The following is a 23364-nucleotide window of genomic DNA, read 5'->3' on the forward strand; positions in this document are numbered from 1 at the left end:
TGAGTAGGAAGAGTCGGGCCTGTCCTTTCCTAATCAGGGTGTCCGTGTTTGTAGACCAGTCCAGTTTGTTGTTTAGAAGAACACCTAGGTACTTGTAGGAGGCCACCCTCTCTATGTCCATACCCTGGATTGTTTGCATGGATGTATAGTACGGCTTGTCCCAAACACGAGATTATTTCATTTTTTGTAAGGTGATGATTTAAGAATGACCTGTTGTTGGAGGGTGGTTATGAGGGATTTTTTTTCTCGATCAAGTCTGAGACGGACCAGGCTGACAGTCTTAAGTTTTAAACATGTTAAATAATTATGACCAAAAACGTTCATTTGTGTGTGCAAAGCACAACTCCCAAGTCATGACTCTCCGTGAATTGTGATGTGAAACAGAATGTAGTCAATCAAGAAGTAACATGACTTAGGAATGAACAAAAATATATCCTACCTGAAACACAATGTCCCTCAGAAATGGAGGACCAGCTCTCGGAAGCCTGGGAATGCTTATATGCTCCGTTTTTTTTTTTTTTTTGGAAAAAAAATTATAAGAATTTCAAGATCAATGTGAGTCTGTCCTCTCCTGTTGTCTTCCATGTTGAGTCTTGTTTCCCAGTTTCTTCCTCTTTGCTCTGTAGCTGTTCAGCTCCTTAGGGTGGGGTTTCTTGGGCACTGGAACCAGGCACGAAGTTTTCCACAGTTGTGGAGCTCTGCCCAGCTTCAGGCTCAGGTTGAACATGTGCTGGACAATGTCACACAGCTGGTCAGAGCAGGTCCTGAGGAGCCGGGAACTGATACATTTCATGCTAAGAATGGCAACCTTCTTGAAACACGTTCCTGACAAACCATGCAGCAGAGACATTTCTACGACCACCACTGATAAAAACCGCCAAGCTCTTTGAGCAGTCGTTACTGCAAAGTCTTGATTCAAAACACGTTTCGGCTCGCAACACAGTCAAGCCTCTTCCAACTTCACATTGCTGAGTATCATTTGCCGCATTTCATCAACTTTGCAATGCTGCTCCAGGTGTCGAGCTATATGCAAGGAAACAAAGTACTTAACAAAAAAAAAAACCTACAAAGCCCAAGCTGTCAAATGCTGATGGCCTGTTCAGTGTCTGAATTATACCAGAAATGTGCATAGTGACTTCTGGGACACATTGTACCTACTTCCAATATTTACTGACCCGTGCTGTAACTTATTTTTACCAATCTTAAATTGTTTGGCATCTGACTCAGCATGACCCAAATTATGATCTTAGTTATACTGTTTGTTGCCCTCTACCGTCTTTGTTACTGATTTGTTGCTTTGCTTTACTGTTGTATTTGTTAGTTGCTCCATGTACAGCACTTTGTGTGCAGCGATGGCTGTTTGATAGTGCTCTATAAATACATTTGAGTTGAGTTGAGTTTGAGTTTCCCGTACATGTCACCCCTATTCTGGGTTTGTCATAGGCTCTCTCGTTAACATTTGTACACTCGGCCGTTAGACGTTGAGCCCGTGTCGTATCAGAGGATACCGGAATAGGACTAATGTTTACAAAACAATATCTGCCTTATACCATTCATTGGTCAAGCGCACCAGCCATTCCCTCGATTTGCATCATTGCTAATTGTCAGATTTATGTAGATCCGAATCCATAATTGCAGTATTTGCATTGTACCCACATAGCTTGCCTTATTAACTTATTAACTGTTGTACTGTACATCTGGTGATAATCAGATTTTGGTGTGCTGACAGTAATGTGCTTTCTGGTTACTCCAGAATGCTGGTTGAAAGTTGACAGGTACATGCCGCATCTACTGTCTGTTATTGTTCTCATCTTGCAAAATGTGTCTTTAAAAAATGTTGGCTGTGTGGCGCAGCGCAACATAAAAGTGAGGCTTTGAGGAATTGAGCTCCATCAGAGTAAAAATTGTGAAGCGGACTGTTGACTGCTGTACTCACGACGAGTTGACTTCATGTGACATTTCTCATTTCTGTGGATGGAGGCAAGATTACTGCAGCTCAGCTTTGACGTTTGGAAAATGACGCTACAAATTGATCTTGTTTCATTTTACGCTAGTGTTGTTTAGTTATTCTTCTCATATATTGTCATCCGCCTGTGTTGCTACTTGATCATAGTGTTAAGATTACTTTTAACGTGGAAGAAATACTGGTTCAGAAAAATTACACTTGACCCTTATAATTTACATGCTTCAAACAACGTTCCCATCACTGCATGGACAAATGTATTGAGACACACCTCAGCCAATCAGTCAATGATGCTGGAGGCCTTCATTTCGCTGCGCGCTCAGCTTTCCGTCATACCAGCATGTTTTTTTATTCTATGCTTCCAACAGCAGCGCAATAGTGAGTGGTTGGCAAATGCGACACGCGGTTCTATTGGACAGGGTTCGAATCCAGGCTTTGGCCCTCCTGTGCGGCGTTTGCAGGCGTTTCTTCTCTTTGTACTTTGTCTTCCGTCTAAATTCCAAAAAATGTTGCTTCAAGGGTTATTTGAAAACATGACATTGACCTTCGGTGTGAATGGCTGTTGGTCTCTGTTGTAGTGTTGTCGTGAAAACAAAGCACTGTTCATTCATCAGCATATTTTAATTTACACGGGGTGCTTCTCACTAAATTATCTGCAAGCTCGCCGTTTTGGTCATCATCCTGGTCCTGTTCTTATATCCGATCTCCTCTCAGAGAATCAGTTAAGTAGAAGCATAAAAGGAATGAGGCGCCCGTTTGCCCGTGTCGTCGCCGCTGCCGCATTATTACAAATGCAACACACCACACAGGCAAAGTGTAAAACGGAATCGCATAGAGCTGAGCAGATGATGAGAGAATTGGTCGTGCTTGAATTAAGTGTCACAGCAGGGGGTCTGAAACATAACCATATGAATGTGATGCTTTACATTGACTGTTTTTTATTTGGTGAGAAGTTTACAATTCTGGTTTTGCATCGGCATAACGGGGACACTGAGGGCAAATCTAGCTGCAACTTGAAACTGAATGGGTCAGACTACTTGCTGAATGCCCTTCGGCTACTGAAGAGAGACTTTTATGTTTAGATCCTGAAGCCCGCTACCCTCGCAAACCCTCGCCGCTCAGCGGGATAAATCCTTCACAGTATCATGCCCAGGTCGGAACACTTGTGTAGTGTGTGCCAAGGCCTGTAATACTTTCAGAGTTTTGTCAGACATGTACAAATGTGTATGCTGTGTATCCATGCCCAAGAATGTAAGCGCTTGTAGACGTATGACGTGATGATTTTATACATCCCTCCTTCGTCATAAATGTGAACTGTTTTCACACCAAGTGGAAACCCTATTCTATATTAAATGTGGTATATTCGAAACCAATATGTGAGGCTGCTTGAATTTGAATTGAAAACCCCTGAAATCCTCCTTGGGTAAATAAAAAGATGTAACTGTAGGCTCCTGTACATAGAAGACTGTGCATACTTTTCAGTTTGGTGTCCAAATTTATTGACGGTCTCCGCTAAGGATGGAAGGCAAAAAAAACAAAAAGAAAAACAAGTTAGTCTGACATGATAATGTGGGAGCAGACACAGTAATCAACCTGTCGATCTTATCACGGCCGCTGAATTACTTTCCAGATGCTGACACAATGCGCTCCCGTCACGCTAGATTATAAATGCAGAAAATATGTTGCAAGATACATTCACATAAGGTAAAGGGGGGAAAAAAAGACTTAAAAGATGTGAATTTTCTTGGTGATTAAAACCAAAATGTCTTGCTGTTTTTCATGTTTGGTCATTAAAATGCTTGTTATCCCTTTTTACATGTGCAACAGGGTCAAGTCAGTGTGTAGCAAACAGCAGAGGACAGACAATGGGGGGGAGGGGTCATAACGAGTCAGAAATAATGATTAAACATGACATTTCAGAGTCTAGTTCTCTGCTCTGTCCTTTATGTTGAATTGTATTTTTCATCATAAAGACGGCAGAGTTGTCATATTTCCTGTTCAAATACATCCGTGTGACACAGTGTGTGGGAACAAGCAAGACAAGCCTCACCTCAGATTGCGCAATTGCTCCCGCGCTGAGTTTGGTAAGACAAGGCCATGTTTCTGTCTCTCTTCACATCTCCCAAATATTATTTCCAGACACTTTTATCACGCACTGTAATTTTCCATAGTGAGCTTTAAATATTTGTGTGGTATTTGTGCGAATTGTTGTATCGCCACAATCATCGCTTTTCAGGAGACCCCCCCCCCCCAAAAAAGGCATGTTTGCTCGACAATTAACCTTGCATTGTCAAAGAGAGCAAGCTATTTTCAACATTGAAAATGAGTCATTCATTCATTCATTCATTCATTTTCCGAACCGCTTGATCCTCACTAGGGTCGCGGGGGTGCTGGAGCCTATCCCAGCTGTCTTCGGGCAGTAGGCGGGGGACACCCTGAATCGGTTGCCAGCCAATCGCAGGGCACACAGAGACGAACAACCAGCCACGCTCACATTCACACCTAGGGACAATTTAGAGTGTTCAATCAGCCTGCCATGCATGTCTTTGGAATGTGGGAGGAAACCGGAGCACCCGGAGAAAACCCACGTAGGCCCGGGGAGAACATGCAAACTCCACACAGGGAGGCCGGAGCTGGAATTGAACCCGGTACCCCTGCACTGTGAAGTCGACGTGCTAACCACTGGACTACCGGGCCGCGAAAATGAGTCAATAATTACAAATATAAAAAAAAAAACCTAATAAAATGAGAAAAATAGCACACACACACTCATCAAATTTTGACATCGGTTTGGGCCCGACGCCAGCAATAGTTTTGCTGATCGCATAAACCTGCACCTAGAAATGTGCAAGGTGATGCAGGCAAAACTTTGCCACACTGAAGTGGGCGGACAAGAGGAAGCCGGCTCGCGTTCTTTGAGGCAGACATACCAAGCTTGTAGCGCCAAATTGAAAATCAAGTGGGCAGCTGCACGTTTTTCCCTGAATGAAATCCAAAGAATGGTCTATAGTCCACACCCAAAAGATTGGAACGGCATGGTCAATGCCTTTGTATTTGTTGTGGACCGAATGGGACGAAAATGAAGGAGAATTTCAGAAGTCCACTTTTTATTTCTTGGGATTTGTATCTAGATGTGTTCGACAGCTCAAGGAAGAGCAAGCTTTTCAAGTGAGCCAAATTATTGGAACTTATGTCTGATTGGTTTCTTCAAGAGCTCTGCTTTTTTTGTTGTTTTTGTCTTTTTATTTCGTCATATGGTGTTTGTTGTCTTTCGTGTGGATCCGATCTGGGCTGTTTTTAGCATTTTGGCCATGACACTCGTTGAAGGAGAAGAATCTGTGCTTGGTAGTTGCGCCTTCTTGGCAGAACGCGTGTGCCAGCACTGATTTTGATTGGGAGGAATGTCGGCGCTATTTGACTGTCGCTGCTGGACAACTCCGGGGCGATTGTGTTTTTTTGCACCTCTAATGGGCAGCATTTTTCACAGCCCCATTTTGTTCAGTTACATAGTTTTGTAATGTGGGAGGAAACCGGAGTACCCGGAGAAAACCCACGCAGGCACGGGGAGAACATGCAAACTCCACACAGGAAGGCTGGAGCCGGGATTGAACCCACAACCTCTGCACTGTGAGGCGACCACCGGGTCCCCGTTCCAGTACATTAATGAGTAAAATGCGTTTTTTTAAAAAACTTTGATTAGAGCGACATTATTATAGCTGACATGAACTACAAGCCACAGTAAATGAATTCAAGCTTTGTTTTATTTAGGGTAAGTACAATAAAGCTTCCAGACATGAACCTGAAGAAAAACTGTGCACAACATCCCTACCATATGAAGACCGTAACCTGCTGAACAGCTGTGATGGGCACAAGTAAGTGAGAAACAGTACTGTGGTCAATCACATTGGAACAGCAGCAGCAGAGGCAAAAGCAAAGCTCGGCAGGCCTACAAGTCAGTTTTACAGTGTGAAGATCACCTTTTGGGTTCGGAGACCGCGTGATTTTATTCGACGTAAAGGTACACAGGCTACACATATCTAATTACAAAAGAGAAACGATCTAGTCAGTAGCTCCATGTCCAATATAAAGAATATTGCACAAAATCAGAATATACAGTAACAGACTAAGACATGTGTTGCAATTGTTCAGCCAGAACGCAAAAGCGACCCCCGCACAAAAGTTGTAAGGTGTCTCAAAAAGTAAGACGTACAGTGGGAAAACAATCAAAAGGTGATCAACGGAACGGTTGCTAATTCTTGCGCCTCCGCAGCATCAACAACCGTGCGGGCATTGTTTTGAAGATGGCTGTCAGTCCCTTGTAGCTCACCGTTTCAGGTTCACAGTCAGACATGAATTGTGATGATATGTGAGGGTGGTCGCCTCACCGTGTGATTGTCTGTGTACTCTTACAACCCCGCCCCCTTCCTTTGACTTGAATGCGGTAACTATTTGACTTTTAAATATTGGAATAATTCGATTTGGAAGTAAGAAAATGATTACAGAAGATGAGGGAAAGATTATGAGCGTTTCTTCAGGTGCAGGCCAGACCTGCAACTGTTGACCTACTTACAATTGGACTTTAACTTGACAAAGATTAAGTACAGCAGCTATGTCGGGCAACGCTGCATCAAAGAAGACATACTATTGGGGTGGGGGGGGCGGTGGTTAATATCAATACGATCTTATCCAGATTTCTGTGCAGTATTTCAGCCAATGATTACTCCAAGTTGCTTTTCTATTTTTATTTTGGGGCTCACAGTGTGGTTTTTTTTTTTTTTTTTTAATATTACACTTCTAACCAACCGATCCCAAATATTTTTAATGGGAAAATCAAACTGTGTTTGTGTAGACTTGAAGTGGCACTAGGTTGGCAATAACCGCAGAAATAATGAATGTTTATCATTTTGTATTAAAAATGGATGGACTAAAAGTGGCGGCTTTCCAGGAGCATTCAAGAAAAGGCTAACATTTAGGGAGCTGATGGCTTTTTAGGGCTGAAGACAAAAATGATCAATGTGTGGAATATAATGGGGGTGCAGTACCAGTCGAACGTTTCGAAACACCTTCAAATTCAAGTTCGTAACTCTTGATAATGCCCATCAAGCTGACTGAGAAAATACAAAGATGTACAAAGCAGTTATCTGGGCACAAGGTGGCTACTTTGAAAAATCAAAATTGTAAAACATTGTTTTCGGGGTGTTTTTCTTAGCAAATAATTCCATCAGTGTTTCTTCACAATGTCAATGACTGAGGTATGAATTATTGATCTACAATTAAAAAAAAAATAATAATAATAATTTGTGCCTGCTTCCAAAACGTTTGACTGGTAATGTAGGTATTGACAAAACAAACGCAATATGGGAAATATATTGGGCATTCATGACCACTCATGAAGGCAGATGGCATGTACTACATCAGACAAACTTTTTTTTTTAAGATCTCTTATTTTCCTCCCACATAAAAGCAAACTGAAACATAAAGTAATCAGAATAGATTCGTCCAAATCCACCAAGTTATCCACATCACATTTATAAAATAAACATTGAAAGAATTTATTTAAAATATGAAACAAAAAAAAAAACACCTTGAAATCTTCATCAAAAACATGTTTTATATGGTCGTGTGAAACATGTTTGGCCGAAGTGATCCAACTAAAATAGAAACATAACATCCATCCCAGTTAGCTTGCAGTTGCTGAAATGCCCCCAAAAGGAGTCATTTGTGAATATTAAACGGTCTGCTTTTAAAAGTGCTCCAAACAAAAAAAAGGAAAGAAAGCTTGACTGCAGTGTTCACGCGAAAGACGATCTCCCCCCCACCTCCCCCCATGTGATCTGCTGAAGCTGTTTTGACCTTAACCTGACAGCGAGTTCCTACTGAACAATTACTTTACTTTCATTGCACACAAAAAAAATTTCCGGCGTGTGATGACATCATTGAGAAGGGCAAAGTTTTTTACAGAGACACTCCATCAGAAAAAATATCATGAACGAGCAATTAACCAGCAACACTAAAGCATTCTATTTCCCTTTGAAACCTAAAGTATGGACACAGTGCAAAATAAAAGCATTAACAGGTGCAACCAAGTATCCATAGGAGGAAATTCCTTCATGTATTTCATGAGATGTGACGAAAAACAATGGACGGTATCCCCCTTTCAACTTGCGATACCCCCCATCAAAAAAAAAAAAAGGGCCATGGGTCCAAACGGTTCCTCCTCCTCTGTCTGCTCTCTGGTGCAATTTAGTGGAGCGCCTCCACACAGATCTGCTCCTCAGTGATGTCATCCAACAGTTGCAAGTCCGCCGGGCTGCATATGTCACTGTCATAGACCTCCGCTCCCATCAAGGCCTCCTCCTCTAAGCCGTCCCCGCTGCCCTTCAAACATTGTTGCTCCGAAGGAGAGGTGCTCTCCACCGACTCCAAGTCCTCAATGCCCGCACGATAGTGAATCATGAGCAGAGTGAGTGCCTGCAGCCTTTCGCCGGACTTGGAAAGGGCCGAACTAATGAGCACCTTCCGCCTGGGATCGCTGGTCTCCCTCTCCTCCATCAAAAGGGCGTTGTTGTGCTCCAACTCCTGATCGATTTCCTGCTGCAGCTTGTCCAGCATCAGCTCAAGTTTTTGAGAACGCTCATCGGTGGGCAAACCTCGATAGAGGTCGCGGCCGATCTCTTTTACGGCGATGAACACGCTATCGTCCAAGCCGCCCTCCTTGCGAACCAGTTTACCGCTTCCCCCACCGCCGCCGACGGGTTGCTTGGAGGGGCTGGCACCACTGGTGTAGGTCTCGGTATCGCTGCTCTCGTTGTCTGAGGTGTTTGGAGTATGCTTAGGGGAAGGATCCACCGCTCCGGGCACCGCATCCGTGACCTGCTCGACCAGGCGGGTCTTGGGGGCCTGGCGTAGGTTAAGCAGGCGGGAGCTCGTGTTGATGATATGGCGGGTTAAGCCACTTGTGGCCCGATTAATAGTGGACTTGGCCTCAGGGTCAGCTCCTCGACGCTCGGTCGGTGCCACACACAAGGGACTTTCAGCAAGGCATTTTTCCTGGCATTTCTTGTGGCAAACATAAGCGCAGATCATACACTGCGAGGCTGCCTTGGTCCAAACTTTCTTTTTACAATATTCGCACCAGGTCGGGTTTTGGAACTGGGTGTCCTGGAAGTTGTGGCGAACCTCAATGAGCTGCATGGCACCGTAGGCCAAGTCATCACGTGAGGCTGTGGGGAACTGTTCCCTCTCCCGCTCCCTTAGATCATCATCGTGGAGACTCCCCTCTCGCTCCCTTTCGGCCATTCCAGGATAGTCCAAATCATCCCCTGCGAGGTAACAGAAATTTAGAGTAACGTCTCCATAACACAACTTCTCATTGAAGCCTTTGTGGGTGCTGAGGCTGCGTAGTGCGGTGCGGCTGACATTAGCTCGAGGCTCTGGAGGCCCAAGCTTAAATGTGCTCTGGTATTCTGCTGAAGATGTCGCCATACACTCAAGGGCTACGTGCTCCAGATGGAGGCTGACATGGCCCAGGCATAGCAAACTGCCCAGCTTAAAGGGATCTTTACACCAAAGGGCCACATTAAGGTACTTGTGGTTGCTGTCCACCTCAAACACAACAGAGGCCTTGGGCCAACAAGTTGTCCGATGACGAAACATCGATTCTGGGGATTCCCAGAAGGGGTGCTCTTCTAGACTGTCCCGTGTGCTGCAAGAGCTCTCGGAAACTTTGTCCTTTGCCTGGTCTGTCTTGCTACCCGTGAAGGATGCGATTCCAATGTCATCGCTGGGCTCTGACGGCCTAGTGGACTTCCCCTCACTCGGTTTGACACCCATCTTTTCGGTGCCAGCCACGTCTTCAATGGCTCCTGTCAGAGGAGCTTTTTCAGGAGATTTCTCTGAAGCACTGACAGTGGCCGTCGCAGTAGAGATTACGGGAGTCGTGTTTGTCGTAGAATCAACGCTTTCCAAAAAAATGGACTCTGAACCGGCAGACGACAACCGTATTTGAGGTCTTGGTGGCACCGGGGGACGAGACGGTGGCGGTGGAGGGGGCATCGCGGGGCGCTGCAAACTATCTCCTGAATCATTGCTCGTTTTCTGTCGGGAGGGCTTTGGTGATTCTTTCGGTTGGGCCTTTAGTGGTGATTGGAGGCCCACCAGGTTTAGCTTACGGTTGAGGATGGGTGATATGGTCCCAAGAGGTTTCGAAGCCAAGTTGGCCACTGTTTTTTTGGGGCTTTGGTTTACTGTGAGAAGGAAATCATCCTTCGTATCACTGGTGCTGAGGGGGCCCACATTCGGGCTGGGTTTGGTGTCCACAATCAACTCTTCAAATTCAGAGTCCATGTCTTTACTGTCAGTTATGTCAGACAGAGTGGTGATGGGGGCCGGGTCTTCTTCGTATCCCCCAGGTTGGGATATGAAGCCCGATTCTTCCAGCTGCCCAAATCCCTCCTGAAGAGTTCCCAGGCTTCCGAGGGACGGAGTCTGGTGGCGGACCGGCCTCTCATAGAGGACCACTACCCTGTCTCCGGCCTGCTTCAGAAGTTTGGGCACTTGAACTGACGATGTCACTTTGACACCTGTCGAAAATGGACGTCAATTAGTATTTCAAAAAACATGAATGACATTTGTTACAATATTGCATTTGGTTTCAATGAGCGGATTTTCTCCAAGTCAGATTTTTATTGCAACATTATTTCTCAATCCTTTCTGCAAAAAACGAATAAGCCATCTCAAACCTCCGATTGCGATGAGCCGATCACCTCGCTGCAAGTCTGCCAAGGCTGCAGGGGAGTTCGGCGTCACCGTCTCGATGCTTACATGGACTGCTTCTCCCTCACTGGCAGGCACATGCCTGAACGTCATTCCCACGCTGCCACACGCACCCTTGATGACCTCTGTCTGTAATAAATGTGAACAAAAATAAAAAAAGACTGGTTATGAACGTAGTGTGCCTTGGATGCCCAGCTTTATGTTGTGTGTTGGTTATTAATCTTTTTGTTTTTTTTTTGTGTGTCTAATCAGAGTTCATCTTGAATGTGTTGCCAAGTCAATCTAAACGGCCCAGGGCCTTCAGATTCCCGAGTGCTGGCATGTGACACATACAACCCCTCCAAAAACTGGAGGATGATTGTTTCAGTGGTTAATTTTAGAGGAAATAGAAAAATCTGTGATGTTTCATGAAACATTTTTTATTCACAATGCCACCCTTCTGGTTTTAAGACACACACACACACACACACACACACACACACACACACACACACACACACACACACACACACACACGAACAAAAGAGCAAGAATGAAAATTTTTGTCGTCAGTCACATTTTTCAATTCCTTGGTACTCACATCAAACTCCGCAATGACCTCACATGGACCCACAAAACATAGCACATCATTTTTATTTTCTGGTAGGCTGCTCTATCAGCACTTACACCTATGAGCATGCGGTTGCATGGACCCTTCATGCCTATTGAGCAAGCGCAGTGTGGGTGAGGACCCGTTCGAACGCAATGGAACAGATTACATTTGTCAATCAAAGTACCAAGTTTGTGCCGATCATGTGCAAGCGCTTTGACGCAAATGACGGAGTGAAAAACGTTGAGTAGTGTTGGTGTAATCAATTTGCTCTAGAAATCGGAGGGGAAAATACCAAAAACAAAAAAAAAGACATTTTAACACAGTTTTGATGAACGTATTGGCAGTCCATTCTGCCTGTTTGACTTCATTAGAGGATTTCAAGGCTTCAAATCTTCAGAGGCAATTGGGTTCCTCCGATGCAAACATCAACCAAGGATTCCCTAATGGAGACTTCACAAGCACAGGTTGCTCATTTAAAAGTCTGGCAGAAAAAGTAGACAGTTGTTTCCAGAATTTTTAAAGCACTCGTTTCTGCTTACTTGGAACAATGCATGGTGTAAAAAGGAGATTTTGTCAATGATATTACATCTGTACAGTAGTTGTTTTGCATGTTTAAAAAATAAAAAATACTGGCCCAGGGCCATCCGAGTATCACTAATGTCAGACCCTGTCTTTTTGTAAAATTCTTGTTTTATTCTTTGCGATCGTGGAGAAAGACTAACAAAGTAAGAATTTCATTGGTCACTGCAACCGTTGTGTTTTTACTGTGCAAGGCAAATAAACAACTTCATCTGAAGTATTTGTACATGTATAATTCATGTGTTCCTGATTCTTTCTTGTCTCACTTTTTAGTCCATGTGTTAAATTGTATCATTATGGAAGAGATGACTGTTATTTTTGATGTGAAACAAAAGAAAAATGGGGGATGGCAAACAAATTAAAAATGATTCTGAATCGTAACACCTCTAACATTATTTGCGTCAGTTAGCAAACACAGTTATGTGTGATAGAAATGCAACTTGGAAAACATTTATTGTTGGGTTTTATTGCTTTCATGGTGTTCTCCGAATAAAAATGAAAGAATCTAAATTCAATGAAAAGGTCAATAATTTCCCACGTTCACAAAGGTATTTAATTGTCAAAAATAAGAGTCACTTGTGAACAGTGGCGATACGCATGAGGCCGACTGCTGACGTCTTGTCCTTCTCTGGCTCGAACTGAAAGTGGCAATTCAGTGTGAGATGAAAGAGCTGCAATTAAGCCCCACCCCCGCGTGCCTTAATGACAGCCACAGCTCACAAGTCACATATCCCACATTACAAATGTGATGCAGAGGTGACCTGCCGCAAACCCAAAAGGTTGTCCGTCTACATTCATGACAACTCCAACGATACACAAACAGAACCATTTGACTGTGGTCTGTGCCGACTGGCGGCTTACTGTCTCCAAATATGATAGCCGACAAAAGAGCCCAACACATTGTGGAGGAGGAGAGAGATGTTAACAATGGTTCAGGTGCTCTGGTATAAAAAGACAGAAAAGGAGAGCCAATACGACATGCGTCGACTGAGACAAATGACTGTAATTTTGCCTGCAGTAATTCGTTGCTGTTCTGGTGGAAGTCTGTGATTGAGTTAGGGTTGGCATGAATAAGCTGATGATCTACACAAGAGAACAGAACAAGAGGGAAGGCTTTCAAGGGGCTCGGTGGATGATTGACAGTCTTGATCCTGAGCCAGGCTGATGATAGCTGAGAAACATGGCTTTGCTACTTCGAATAGATGAGATTGATTTAAATGATGGTAGAAAGTCAGGTTGACACTTATTTGATTGCCACGTCATCACTGCAGGATATTTAGGGTTATGAAAAAATGAGGCATAGGTTTGATTTCTAAAATATACCGTACCTGTATTTATTATTGTAAGCCACTGCAACGTTATCAGAGATGAAAGTGGACTTTTCTGAAAATTCCGAAAAAAATAAATAAATAAATAAATCTGTGTGTGTGTGTGTGTGTGTGTGTGTGTGTGTGTGTGTGTGTGTGTGTGTGTGTGCGCACGCACACACACACACACACACACACACACACACACACGCACGCACTTGGCCGATCAAGCATGAATTAGTTTACACAAAACGCTATTCAAATACTCGACATTCAATGATTAATCTTCCTTTTGTGTGCACACGTGTACCGTTTGTGGCTTCCGTTCGGGCCGAAATTTCGAAATCTCCAAGATATGGCGAGGCCATGAGAATGCGAGGCGAGGGTATTACTGTTGTGGCGACTCCACTCAAGCTAAGCGAGCCTCAGCACTCAGCAGTAGATAGTCCGCTGCTCTCTGCTGTACGGGTTTCAGCGCGAACATGTACGCAAGCGCGTCTTTTGATTTCAACCAATCAGCGCCGACGCAAATGACGTCACACACGACAACAGCTAAGCTAAGTTAGCCGAGACGACACTCGAAGTCGGACGGACACGATTTTCTGCCAATCTGTGTTTTTCCCTTTTTGGCCAAATATATTTTTTACGACAACTGTCTTGTTCAAACGCCATCATGTCTTCTGTCGTTATTACACAAACAAAAATCTCTTTACTGTTACTAGTGGTAGTGCCTCAATATGGCTAAGCTCGTGAAAGCAATACAACGAACTCAAACGCGTCTTCGTTCAATGTTGTCAACTAATATGAGGATTATGCAAATTTTCCTCAATTCTCCGGAATAATTTTCATAAAAATTTGAAAAACCCGGAATTCCGGGAAAATCCGGAGGACTTTCATCTCTGCGTTATGCACAGTTCAAACTTAAACACTGTGCTTGGATATATCAAATAAAAATTTTACTAAGTACAGACTCCCAATAAATGTTTAAATACAGACATTTCTTTCCACTAGAAGTACCACAGATGCTGGCTTTTGAAATTCGCGTCCATAACAGTTCGGATGGTACTTTCGCTCTTTGGCCCGGAGGACACGACGTCCACACGTCCCAAAACCAATTTGAAATGTGGACTCGTCAGACCACAGAACACTTTTTCCACTTTGCATCACTCCATCTTAGATGATTTCGGCCGCAGAGAAGCTGGCGCCATTTCAGGGTGTTGTTCATAACTGGATTTTGTCTGCACAGAAAATATACATTTATATACACACACACACACACACACACACACACACACACACACACACACACAAAGTAAAGAGAATGCAAATAAACTACGAAGTGTAGTGTTCATGTGTCTGTGACTAGTATCGGGTGTTATTTCTGGTCGTGCAGCTCCTTGACGTGTTCTCATTTTGCATCTGTATGCCTGACTGTCCCTTTCAATAAACTTCGAAGAAGCCATTTGCTACTGTGGTTCTTCTTGTTCTTGTTCACAAGCGAGTATCTGAATTGTTCTGTTTGCTTTGGGTGGCAGTGTAGCTGAAGCTCGCCTTGCAACAGTCAGCTTTTTGGGCCATAAAATCTGGTGACAAAACAAGTGCCGCTAAAGGTCAGAGCGAAATATTCCGCATTTGCTCACCATGTCGAAGAAAGTATTCTTCTTGCTGTACCACTCATTTAAAGTGATCTTTCTCAATATATATTTTTTTTAAATCACACACACAATTTCACTGATATGGTCCACAGAACCTCTGTATCTATAACCTCGATAAAATATTCCAACCTTAAATGTAAAAGTGTTACATAATTCCGTACACTTGTAAAGTGATTGCTGAGGTAGGGATGCATGTGCTAGGATGGGTTTGTGTGGATGGTGGCAGGTGCGTAGTGTAAACATCATTGAACAAATGGCAAGTAGCTACAGTCTAAATTAAATGTCACGCGACAGGTCAATAAATGCCACGCCGCAAAACCAAAAATGGCCGGTACAGTGTACTATAGAGGTGAGGAAAACCTTGATGACTTCTGCCTAGCTACAAAAGACCCCTTTTGCTCTCTCCATTTATGGATTTTGTGTGTGCGCGTGTGTACGTGTGTGTGTGTGTGTGTGTGTGTGTACTTGTGTCTGTCTGTCTCCAGGACATGTCTAATGTGATCTGGCTTTGTTATAGCTCTTCCATGAAGACTATAACATTTCACTGTGGAGGAGATAGTGTGGAGGCTAAAGGCTTATTCAGATTCATGTCACACACACACTTTAAAGTGTGCTGGCAGAAACAAAAACACTCAGCCCCTCAAATCTGGATCCACCAAACCCGCAAGAAGAAATTTGAACACACCCAGAAATGATATTTTAGCAAATACAAATAACGCAAATCATGACTATCCTCCATTTATCTTATGCCATACGTGTACAGTCAGCTTATTCTTGCCACTATGGATGAGCATCTGACTAAAATTAACCCATTGTTTGATTCAAAGTATACAGTATATATTTTTCCGCAATTTAATAGGTCAGAGGTTTACTAGAAATACATTTGTTAAATACCCCAAGGACCATGAATTGTTTCAAAAATAATAATAATAATAAAAAAAAGTAATTTCTGTTCAGTTTTTTTCTTGGCATTGGATTTTGGAATTGCATTTATCTTGTAATAATCGATTTCTGGCTAATTTCACCATCTACCTGTATGGATCTTTAGCTGCCCAGTGAGCTTGAGCAAGGGTGGTGGGGAGAAAAAAAAAGAAAGAAAAAAAAACCCCACACCGATGTAGGGATGTTGCTCTTTGATGTTCAAAGCACTGTCAGATGCTTAGGGCGTCTGCCACCACTGTCCCCTCTTCCTACGCACCGAATAAGCCAAATGTGGCAGGGTCTCTCGATGCAAACTACCACGCTAGGTTAAATGTGTTGCCAAATCCGGTGTATCACTCGGGCTGCCCAAGAGCCATACAACACTTTGCGACATCCCCTTGTGGAAAATATGCTGTCCTTTTTGTATGAACAGCTGCCCTGAGTCTGTAGGTGCTGAGCAGCATTCATTAGAGCAGTACTCTAGCTGTGTGTGCAGCTGTACAACTGACAACAAGTACACCATTACGCCTTTTATCGACATCAGGGGTGTCAAACTCATTTCACATTGTGGGCCCGCATACGGCCTTGGTAGATGTCAAGTGGGCCGGACCATTAAAATTATACCATACTCTGCTATAAATAACCAAAATAATATCTTTCCTTTGTTTTGGTCTAAAGAAGCACAAGAACATTAGGAAAATGTTGACATTTAATGAACATATCTTTCACAAAACATTTCATGAAGCACCTTAGATTTCCTTAGATAAATGTGCAATTTACTTTTATCATTCACATATATGCATTGCAACTGATCCCACTTGTACAAAGGCACAAAACTTAAACAAGTCATTGGTATTGAAAAATATAGTAATGCATTTTAAGATTAAACAAGATTTATAAAGAAATGAATTTCTAAATCATTTACACATCTGCATATAAAATCGAAATTTAATCCCTGCCTACACCTTACAAACTAAGGAGAGTGCTCTTAAATGTGTCAAGAATAAAGTATTCATTCACATGTCCTTGATCGCGTCTGCTGTGTTGGGTCTGTCTCAGTGACACATTGAGACTGCTGTTGTCTTCTACTCTGATCAAAACAGTGTGTCCCCTAGCGGATACTCCATGAATTGCACCTTATTCAAAATATTCATTCTGTGTCTTTTATGCATTTTTCCACTTTTAAATGATCTTGCGGGCATGATCGAACCTCCTTGGGTGACGGTTCCGGCCCGTGGGCCATATGTTTGAAATCCCTGATCTACATGGAAGTCGATTTAAAAAGAGCGAACTGTTGCAGATTCCTGTTAAACGCGACAAAACAACTCACATCTTTCAAAATGATTAAAAAAAAAAAAGATCTAATAATACTAATATTAAAATTAAGTGAGTTCTAAATTAAATCTGCCTCAACTTTGCTATTGTCTGAGTTGCAGAGTTTAATTTTGGAGAAGTGGAACTGCCTCTCGGGGCTGAGCTTCGGCAGGAGTAACTAACCACATTACCATTGACACAGGCAGCAAGCAGCTCCTGGTTTGTTGTCTCTGAGAAGAAAAAAAAACAACTGAGAAGCACCTGCTAGCACAATGTCAATGGAACAATTTGGCATTGATTTCTACAAATGCAGCATCCCTTTTTATCTGCACTGCCACCGAGGACAAATGAAAGGTTAATATGGTCAGATGGCAGTGAACAACTACTTTCAAGTTCTCTTTCCCTCCAGGACAGACACGAGTCTGTCTTTGATCCCATTTCGATTGATTTTTATAAAAATATACATTTGCTCCATCTGTTACAGCGCGGCATACTGTATGCATACATATATAGAAAAAACAGGTATGATTTCAAATGTATCAGAACTAAAAGATGCCCTCATGAATAATAATCGGTACGAGACTGATGATGACTATGGACACGCAAGATTGTTTTAAAATCATTTTTGAACAATATTGGAACATAGAATGAATGTAGCGAGTTTAGAGTAGACTTTCTGGAGGTTGGAATGTTCCATATGCCTCCAACTTTTGGTAGATCTTAGTGGAACATTCAACCAGAGCTGTTTCGTTTAAAGTCTGTTGGGGGGGGGGGGGGGCACAAGTTGGCCATTTTTTAAAAACTGCACAATTAATTAAGTATTGACTTTAATTGTTGTTGTTTTTTTTTTTGCTAGACGTGATGAATTTGCAAAATGTCTTGTGTTCACGAATGTGAAGACCATCAAAATCAGTGTCATTTTTCTTGAGTTGTGTTTTAGGAATAAAACCTATTGAAGAAGCCTCCCCTGAAATGGTGTGATGACTCTATGCATCATCTACACCAGTGGTCCCCAACCCCCGGGCTGCGGACCGGTACCAGTCCATGGGTCATTTGGTACCGGGCCACACAGAGAGAAGAAATAACTTACATTACAACAACTTACTTTTTATTTATTTCGGAAACTGAAAGATGTTTTATTTAGAAAATTTACCGGATTCTCTGCTACATCCGTCTACAGCACAGGTGTCAAACCCAAGACACGGGGGCCAGATTTGGCCCGCCACATCATTTTCTGTGGCCCGCGAAAGCCAATCAAACATGTCGACTTCCATGATGCTTGCTAAAATCTCTTCCAAAAATGTAAAATTCTTGGATATACTAAGTAAGAGAGACAATGTAGTGTAAGCATATTCTTGTGACCAAACCCCTCATGACAGTAAATAAACTGTTCTTCTTGATATGCTTCCAGTCATAACGGCCCTCCAAGGGAAATGGAAACAGAAATGTGGCCCACGACAAAAAAGAGTTTGATACCCCTGGTCTACAGTATGTCAGCTTCTCGGTCCCATGATAGGTTACCGCTAAAATGAAATCCAGGAGCTAGCAAAATGAGTACTAAAACAAATCTCTTTGGAAAGTTCCTTTGGGAAGGGGAAAAAGCCCAACCAGGAGACAGAAGAGGAGCCTACGACTTTCACAAAAAAGAAGGCTACATTTAATAGACAGTATCAGGAGTCTGACTTTTAATACGGATTTATCCCAATGGGAGCTTCCTACGCACCAAGCCCACTCTGCATCATGTGTGGCGATGATGAGTCGTATTTTTCATGCACTTTGTATTTGCGGTGTATCTTATTTTGAAGGCACGTTTAAACGTTACTATAGCGATCAGAGAGTATTGCAGCCAGATAGGATGTTCCTTGTGTCATGATTCATGTTTATTATGTTTTGAAAATACCACTTTTCATGCAGGTCATATCATATTATTTTGTTGTATTTATCCGCCACACCTTAAAGGCCGGTTCCTGAAAATATTGTCTGACATTAAACCGGTCCATGGAGCAAAAAAGTTGAGGACCGGTGATCTACACTACTGGCATTGTCATTATATTGTCATATTTATTGCAAAAACTGGTCACTGCATTTTGCCTTTGATTCTGTGCATTATTTGCATAGCTGTCATTGTTTGGTACTATCGCACTAATGGTCTCCTTAAAGTATCTGTGTTGTGTCCTAAATTTATTCTTGTTGCTGTAATGCTAGAGTGGCTCACACACTTTACCAATAAAGCTGATTCTGATTAATGTTCTCATCCCATATTCTCGTGCAGTTAGAAGAATTCTTGCCAAAAAAGCCAGAAAGCAAAAGAACCCAATACACTTGCTAACTTAATCCTTTATCGTTGAGTGGAACATTGTCTCACGCAAGATGCTGACATCTTGCATGATGACAATATGTCTTGAAAAATGTGACCAAATTCTGAACTGTACGACTTTTGAGCCCTTTAACAGAGATGTTGCGCTGTACTCTTGGCTCCTTGATAAGCTGTGATTGTGCATTATATTTTGAGCAAAGGCGAGAGATTCCTAGTTCAAGTGGTAGGAGATTGATTTTCATTCATCCGCACTTGTGTGCTTGTTCAGAAATGTCACTATTCATTTTTCTCGACATGTAATTTAATGATTGCGAAAATAAATATTTCTATAGACTCCGCCCGGCATGAACTCCACACGTTTATTCAAAAAGAATATACTGTATGTTCCAAGTCGGAATCAGTCATCTGGAGATATATGCGTAATGTTACACTCAATATGGAAGCTTGACCGAACTTGGATGTGGAGCATCAAATGTTGGTTGGCTGAACATCACCCCGCTCCTCCAGCAGGATTGGGAGGGTGCGTGTGAGACAGAGTGGTGGAGGTTGAGCACATCTTTTTCCCTGTCACTGCACTGCTCGGTAATTTAATCTAATACCGCATGTCAGATCGATTTGTGTATGGTTATAGGGTACAAGTCGCTGCGGGGCAAGTACACAGCAATCCCTGCCATATGCAATTATCAACCCTTGTGCTGATGAGGGGGTTGAGGGGTGGGATGCATGGTCAGTAACTGCTCAGGTGTTTACGTCAGCACCTATGACACCGGTTACCCGTGATGTCACATAACGTGGAATATGTGAACTAATACCAAGACCTAATTTAATAAAATTTGTCTAATTTAAGCGGACCCGTAACAGTTGATCACAGACTACTCATTGGACTTCATTCCTTGAAATGAAAAAACATCATAAATTTTAACATTAGTTACTGTCACATACTATTTATGGTCAGGCGTTGAAACAATGATGCGTATTGGGGCCCTTGATTTAACTATCGGACCGAAAAGTGTGCCAGCCGCATGGCTAATGTGCACGTACAGTACCTGCAACCTGAACAGCTCTGTTCCTGGCTCCTCTTTTCATTGGAGATATCGTAAGTAAAGTAGCACAACAACATTATAAAGCAATGTGCATTTGATATGCCCCCTCCATGTTCCAAAATCATTTTGGTGACGTAACAGGCAGCACAGAAAGCTACTCAATAATGGACACCTCTGAGGTTTGTCATCCTGTATTTACAGTAGGCACCTGCCTGAATAAGGACTCACATTGTGATTAAAAGTGCATCGAGGAACTTTCTGGTTCAATGTAGCCTGTTTGCTGGTCCAGATTAGTGAAGTTCACAACAAATTCAATTTAAAACATCGTCATCCCTCCTCCCCTTGTGCATCAACGAAATCAGTCGTCTTCAGCCGCTCGTCTTTCCCAGGTGTGCCTCGTTATCTCATCAGCCTGTTTGCTTGTTGTTCTGTTTTTCGTTCAGTCGGTCTACGACCGTTGTCCACTGTTGCGTGACTTGTCTTCAGTGGTGGTGAGTCTGTTCCCCCTTTTTTGTGAATATGTTGTTTTGTACTTTCCTTTTTATTTTTTTAATCATCTCCACTGCCCAGTACCACTGTTTGCTGTTTTTTTCTGTAGTACACAATCTCCCTCCATCGCAGCAGTTGAACATTCAAGACCCCCAAATCCACCCCCACATGAAATAAAACTCTGTGAAAGAACATATTTATACGAGGAATGTTCCGACTGATTGTACAAGATCGACAGGCAGATTTTCGTTGAAGAGGATGTGATTGGTAGTGATGGGAAAATGAAGCCTCATGAAGCAATGAGACAGATCACCCCAGGTGGCCAATTGTTCTTAACCATTTTCAGCACTTGCTAACAACAAACAGCGATGTCACATTTTATTACAGAGAAATCTAAATCATAACTGTTCTTTGAAAAGTACATGACTCAAGCAATAATGCTTGATAAAGTTGCTTAGGATAAGCATCATCGATAACTGCTTTGATTTGGTCATTTTTTTTATGGGCAGTGGTTATGTGTTAATTGCCAGCAATATTTGTTACTTTTTTTTAACTTCTAAATGGGGATGTACTGTATTCTGCACTACTAATTCATTTTTGAATCATCCTGATCAAAATCGAGTGTCGACAAGAAACCTAAATGTAGCTTTCTCCTCAACAAGCCTGGTTAGTTACATTTCTGAACCACTTTAGGATTTCAAGATTCAGTTGATGGTTTCAGTGTATGACAATGGCACATAACTAAATCAGCATTCACAAATATTTGGATTCGCTTATGACTTACAAATGTTTATTTAATGCCCGCTTCTATATCAAATATGTTATGCTCCAACCGATTAAAAAAAACGTGAATACGTGTAGCCAATGGCCATCCACACAATAATGTAATCAGTTGTCCATATCGTAATAGCCATGAAGCTCCATGTTGCAATTTTTGTCTTGTGGCTAAAACCTGAGTTTTAAGTTGCCTTTTTAGCATAACAAACAGACTTCAAAAGCATTCAGAATAGAGAGGTTGTTATGGAGACAGAATCAAACAAAAACGGGAGCTATGCCTAATTTGCACTTTTATGAAAAGCAACAGGGGTTTGGTCGCCCACATGATCCTTTTTTTTTTTGTTTTTTTTCTTCTGATCATTGGACCCGCATTGCAAAATAATAATCTGTCATGGCTTTAACGATCACTTGGAACATATAAGTACGATCATCAGCTGTTGATACAGTTGTCAGAGGCGTCGCGAGAAGACTTATTTCCTCAGTTATCAATTTGGCATTTCAGTGTTTGCATGCCTTTTGAAAGCCAAGGCTTGTCACTCATGCACACACTAAGCCTTCTACCAAACACTCACAACATTTTCTGAATCATTCACTCTATGCTTATGTCGTTTGCCACTTTGCACCCATGAGGTGCTAAGCTCAACTGGTCAGTTCCAAACCTGCAATCAAAAAAAGTAGCAGAACTAGACTACATTTCTTCTTTCATTTGGGTGATATGACGCACATTACAGGTAATGTCATGACGAATTTGTTTCGAGCGCATTAGAAACGAACGAAGGTACTCAGTTATTACTCTAAATGAGACTGAAACAACGTTTAAAAATAAGACTGGGCTACGTCAAAAGAGCGGTCCTGGTGCTTTCAAATCAAATTGAGATCCTCTATATCTGAGATAACAATCCAACCTAACTTGGAAGTAATCCAAGTGATGAAAACAAAAGGCCACACCATGGTTAAATAGAAAAAAGGCCATGTGAAACGAAAATGAAGCTAAATCCAACTGTTGAAAGGTGTTCAGATAATTAAGTCCACTGAGCTCAGATTAAAGAGAACAAAGACTGACATAAGAAAGGGTATTCGTATTATGAAATACCTGCAGCCAAGTATGTGACTAATGTGTCATCATTGTAGATAGTAGAAGAGCCAAAGGTTGCAGTCAAGAGCCAGGAATGTAATTTCCTGACTATAGAACACATGCTCTAGGATCATCATAAAGCTATCTGAATTAAAATAGCAGGAAACCTGTAATGTGGCTGTGCCTCTCACTGTCATGCACAAAGCGCCTGCTCAATTTACTCCCCCCCTTGAGGAAAATTGATCAGGGGAAGAAGTGATTACAAGCAAACAAAAACATGTGGTTGGGAAAATCGCTTGTCTTTAATCAAATTTTCACTGTGCGGCTACCAATTGTCAAACAGAATTAGAATAGGACATATAATTGGCACGGAAAAACGGAAACAGATGATGAATGTGGCATCTGTCAATCGAGACAAAATGGAAAATTACTAGAGGTGATGGGATCCATCGGACCAGACTTTTGCAGTGAGACAGTAGGATTTCACACACTTAAATCTGAAAGCTGTTATATGCGCACACACACACACACACACAATACACACAATATATATATAT

At 42.3% G+C, this 23364-nt stretch overlaps 1 protein-coding gene across 1 annotated transcript in view; it reads right to left on the reverse strand.

The window, feature by feature from the left end:
* Positions 1-5706: 5706 nt before the first annotated feature.
* The window catches only part of pdzd8 (PDZ domain containing 8), a 42726-nt gene continuing 25068 nt past the window's right edge, over positions 5707-23364 (reverse strand). Inside the window, exons 4-5 of the mRNA XM_019882163.1 lie at positions 10705-10867; positions 5707-10545 (exon numbers count right to left, since the gene is read on the reverse strand). Coding sequence (XP_019737722.1) covers positions 8207-10545; positions 10705-10867 — 2502 coding nt within the window. The 3' untranslated portion in view covers positions 5707-8206. The remainder of the gene's footprint in view (positions 10546-10704; positions 10868-23364) is intronic.

The sequence above is a fragment of the Hippocampus comes genome, unplaced genomic scaffold (assembly GCF_001891065.2).
Source record: "Hippocampus comes isolate QL1 unplaced genomic scaffold, H_comes_QL1_v1.1 scaffold36, whole genome shotgun sequence".
Classification (NCBI taxonomy): Eukaryota; Metazoa; Chordata; class Actinopteri; order Syngnathiformes; family Syngnathidae; genus Hippocampus; species Hippocampus comes.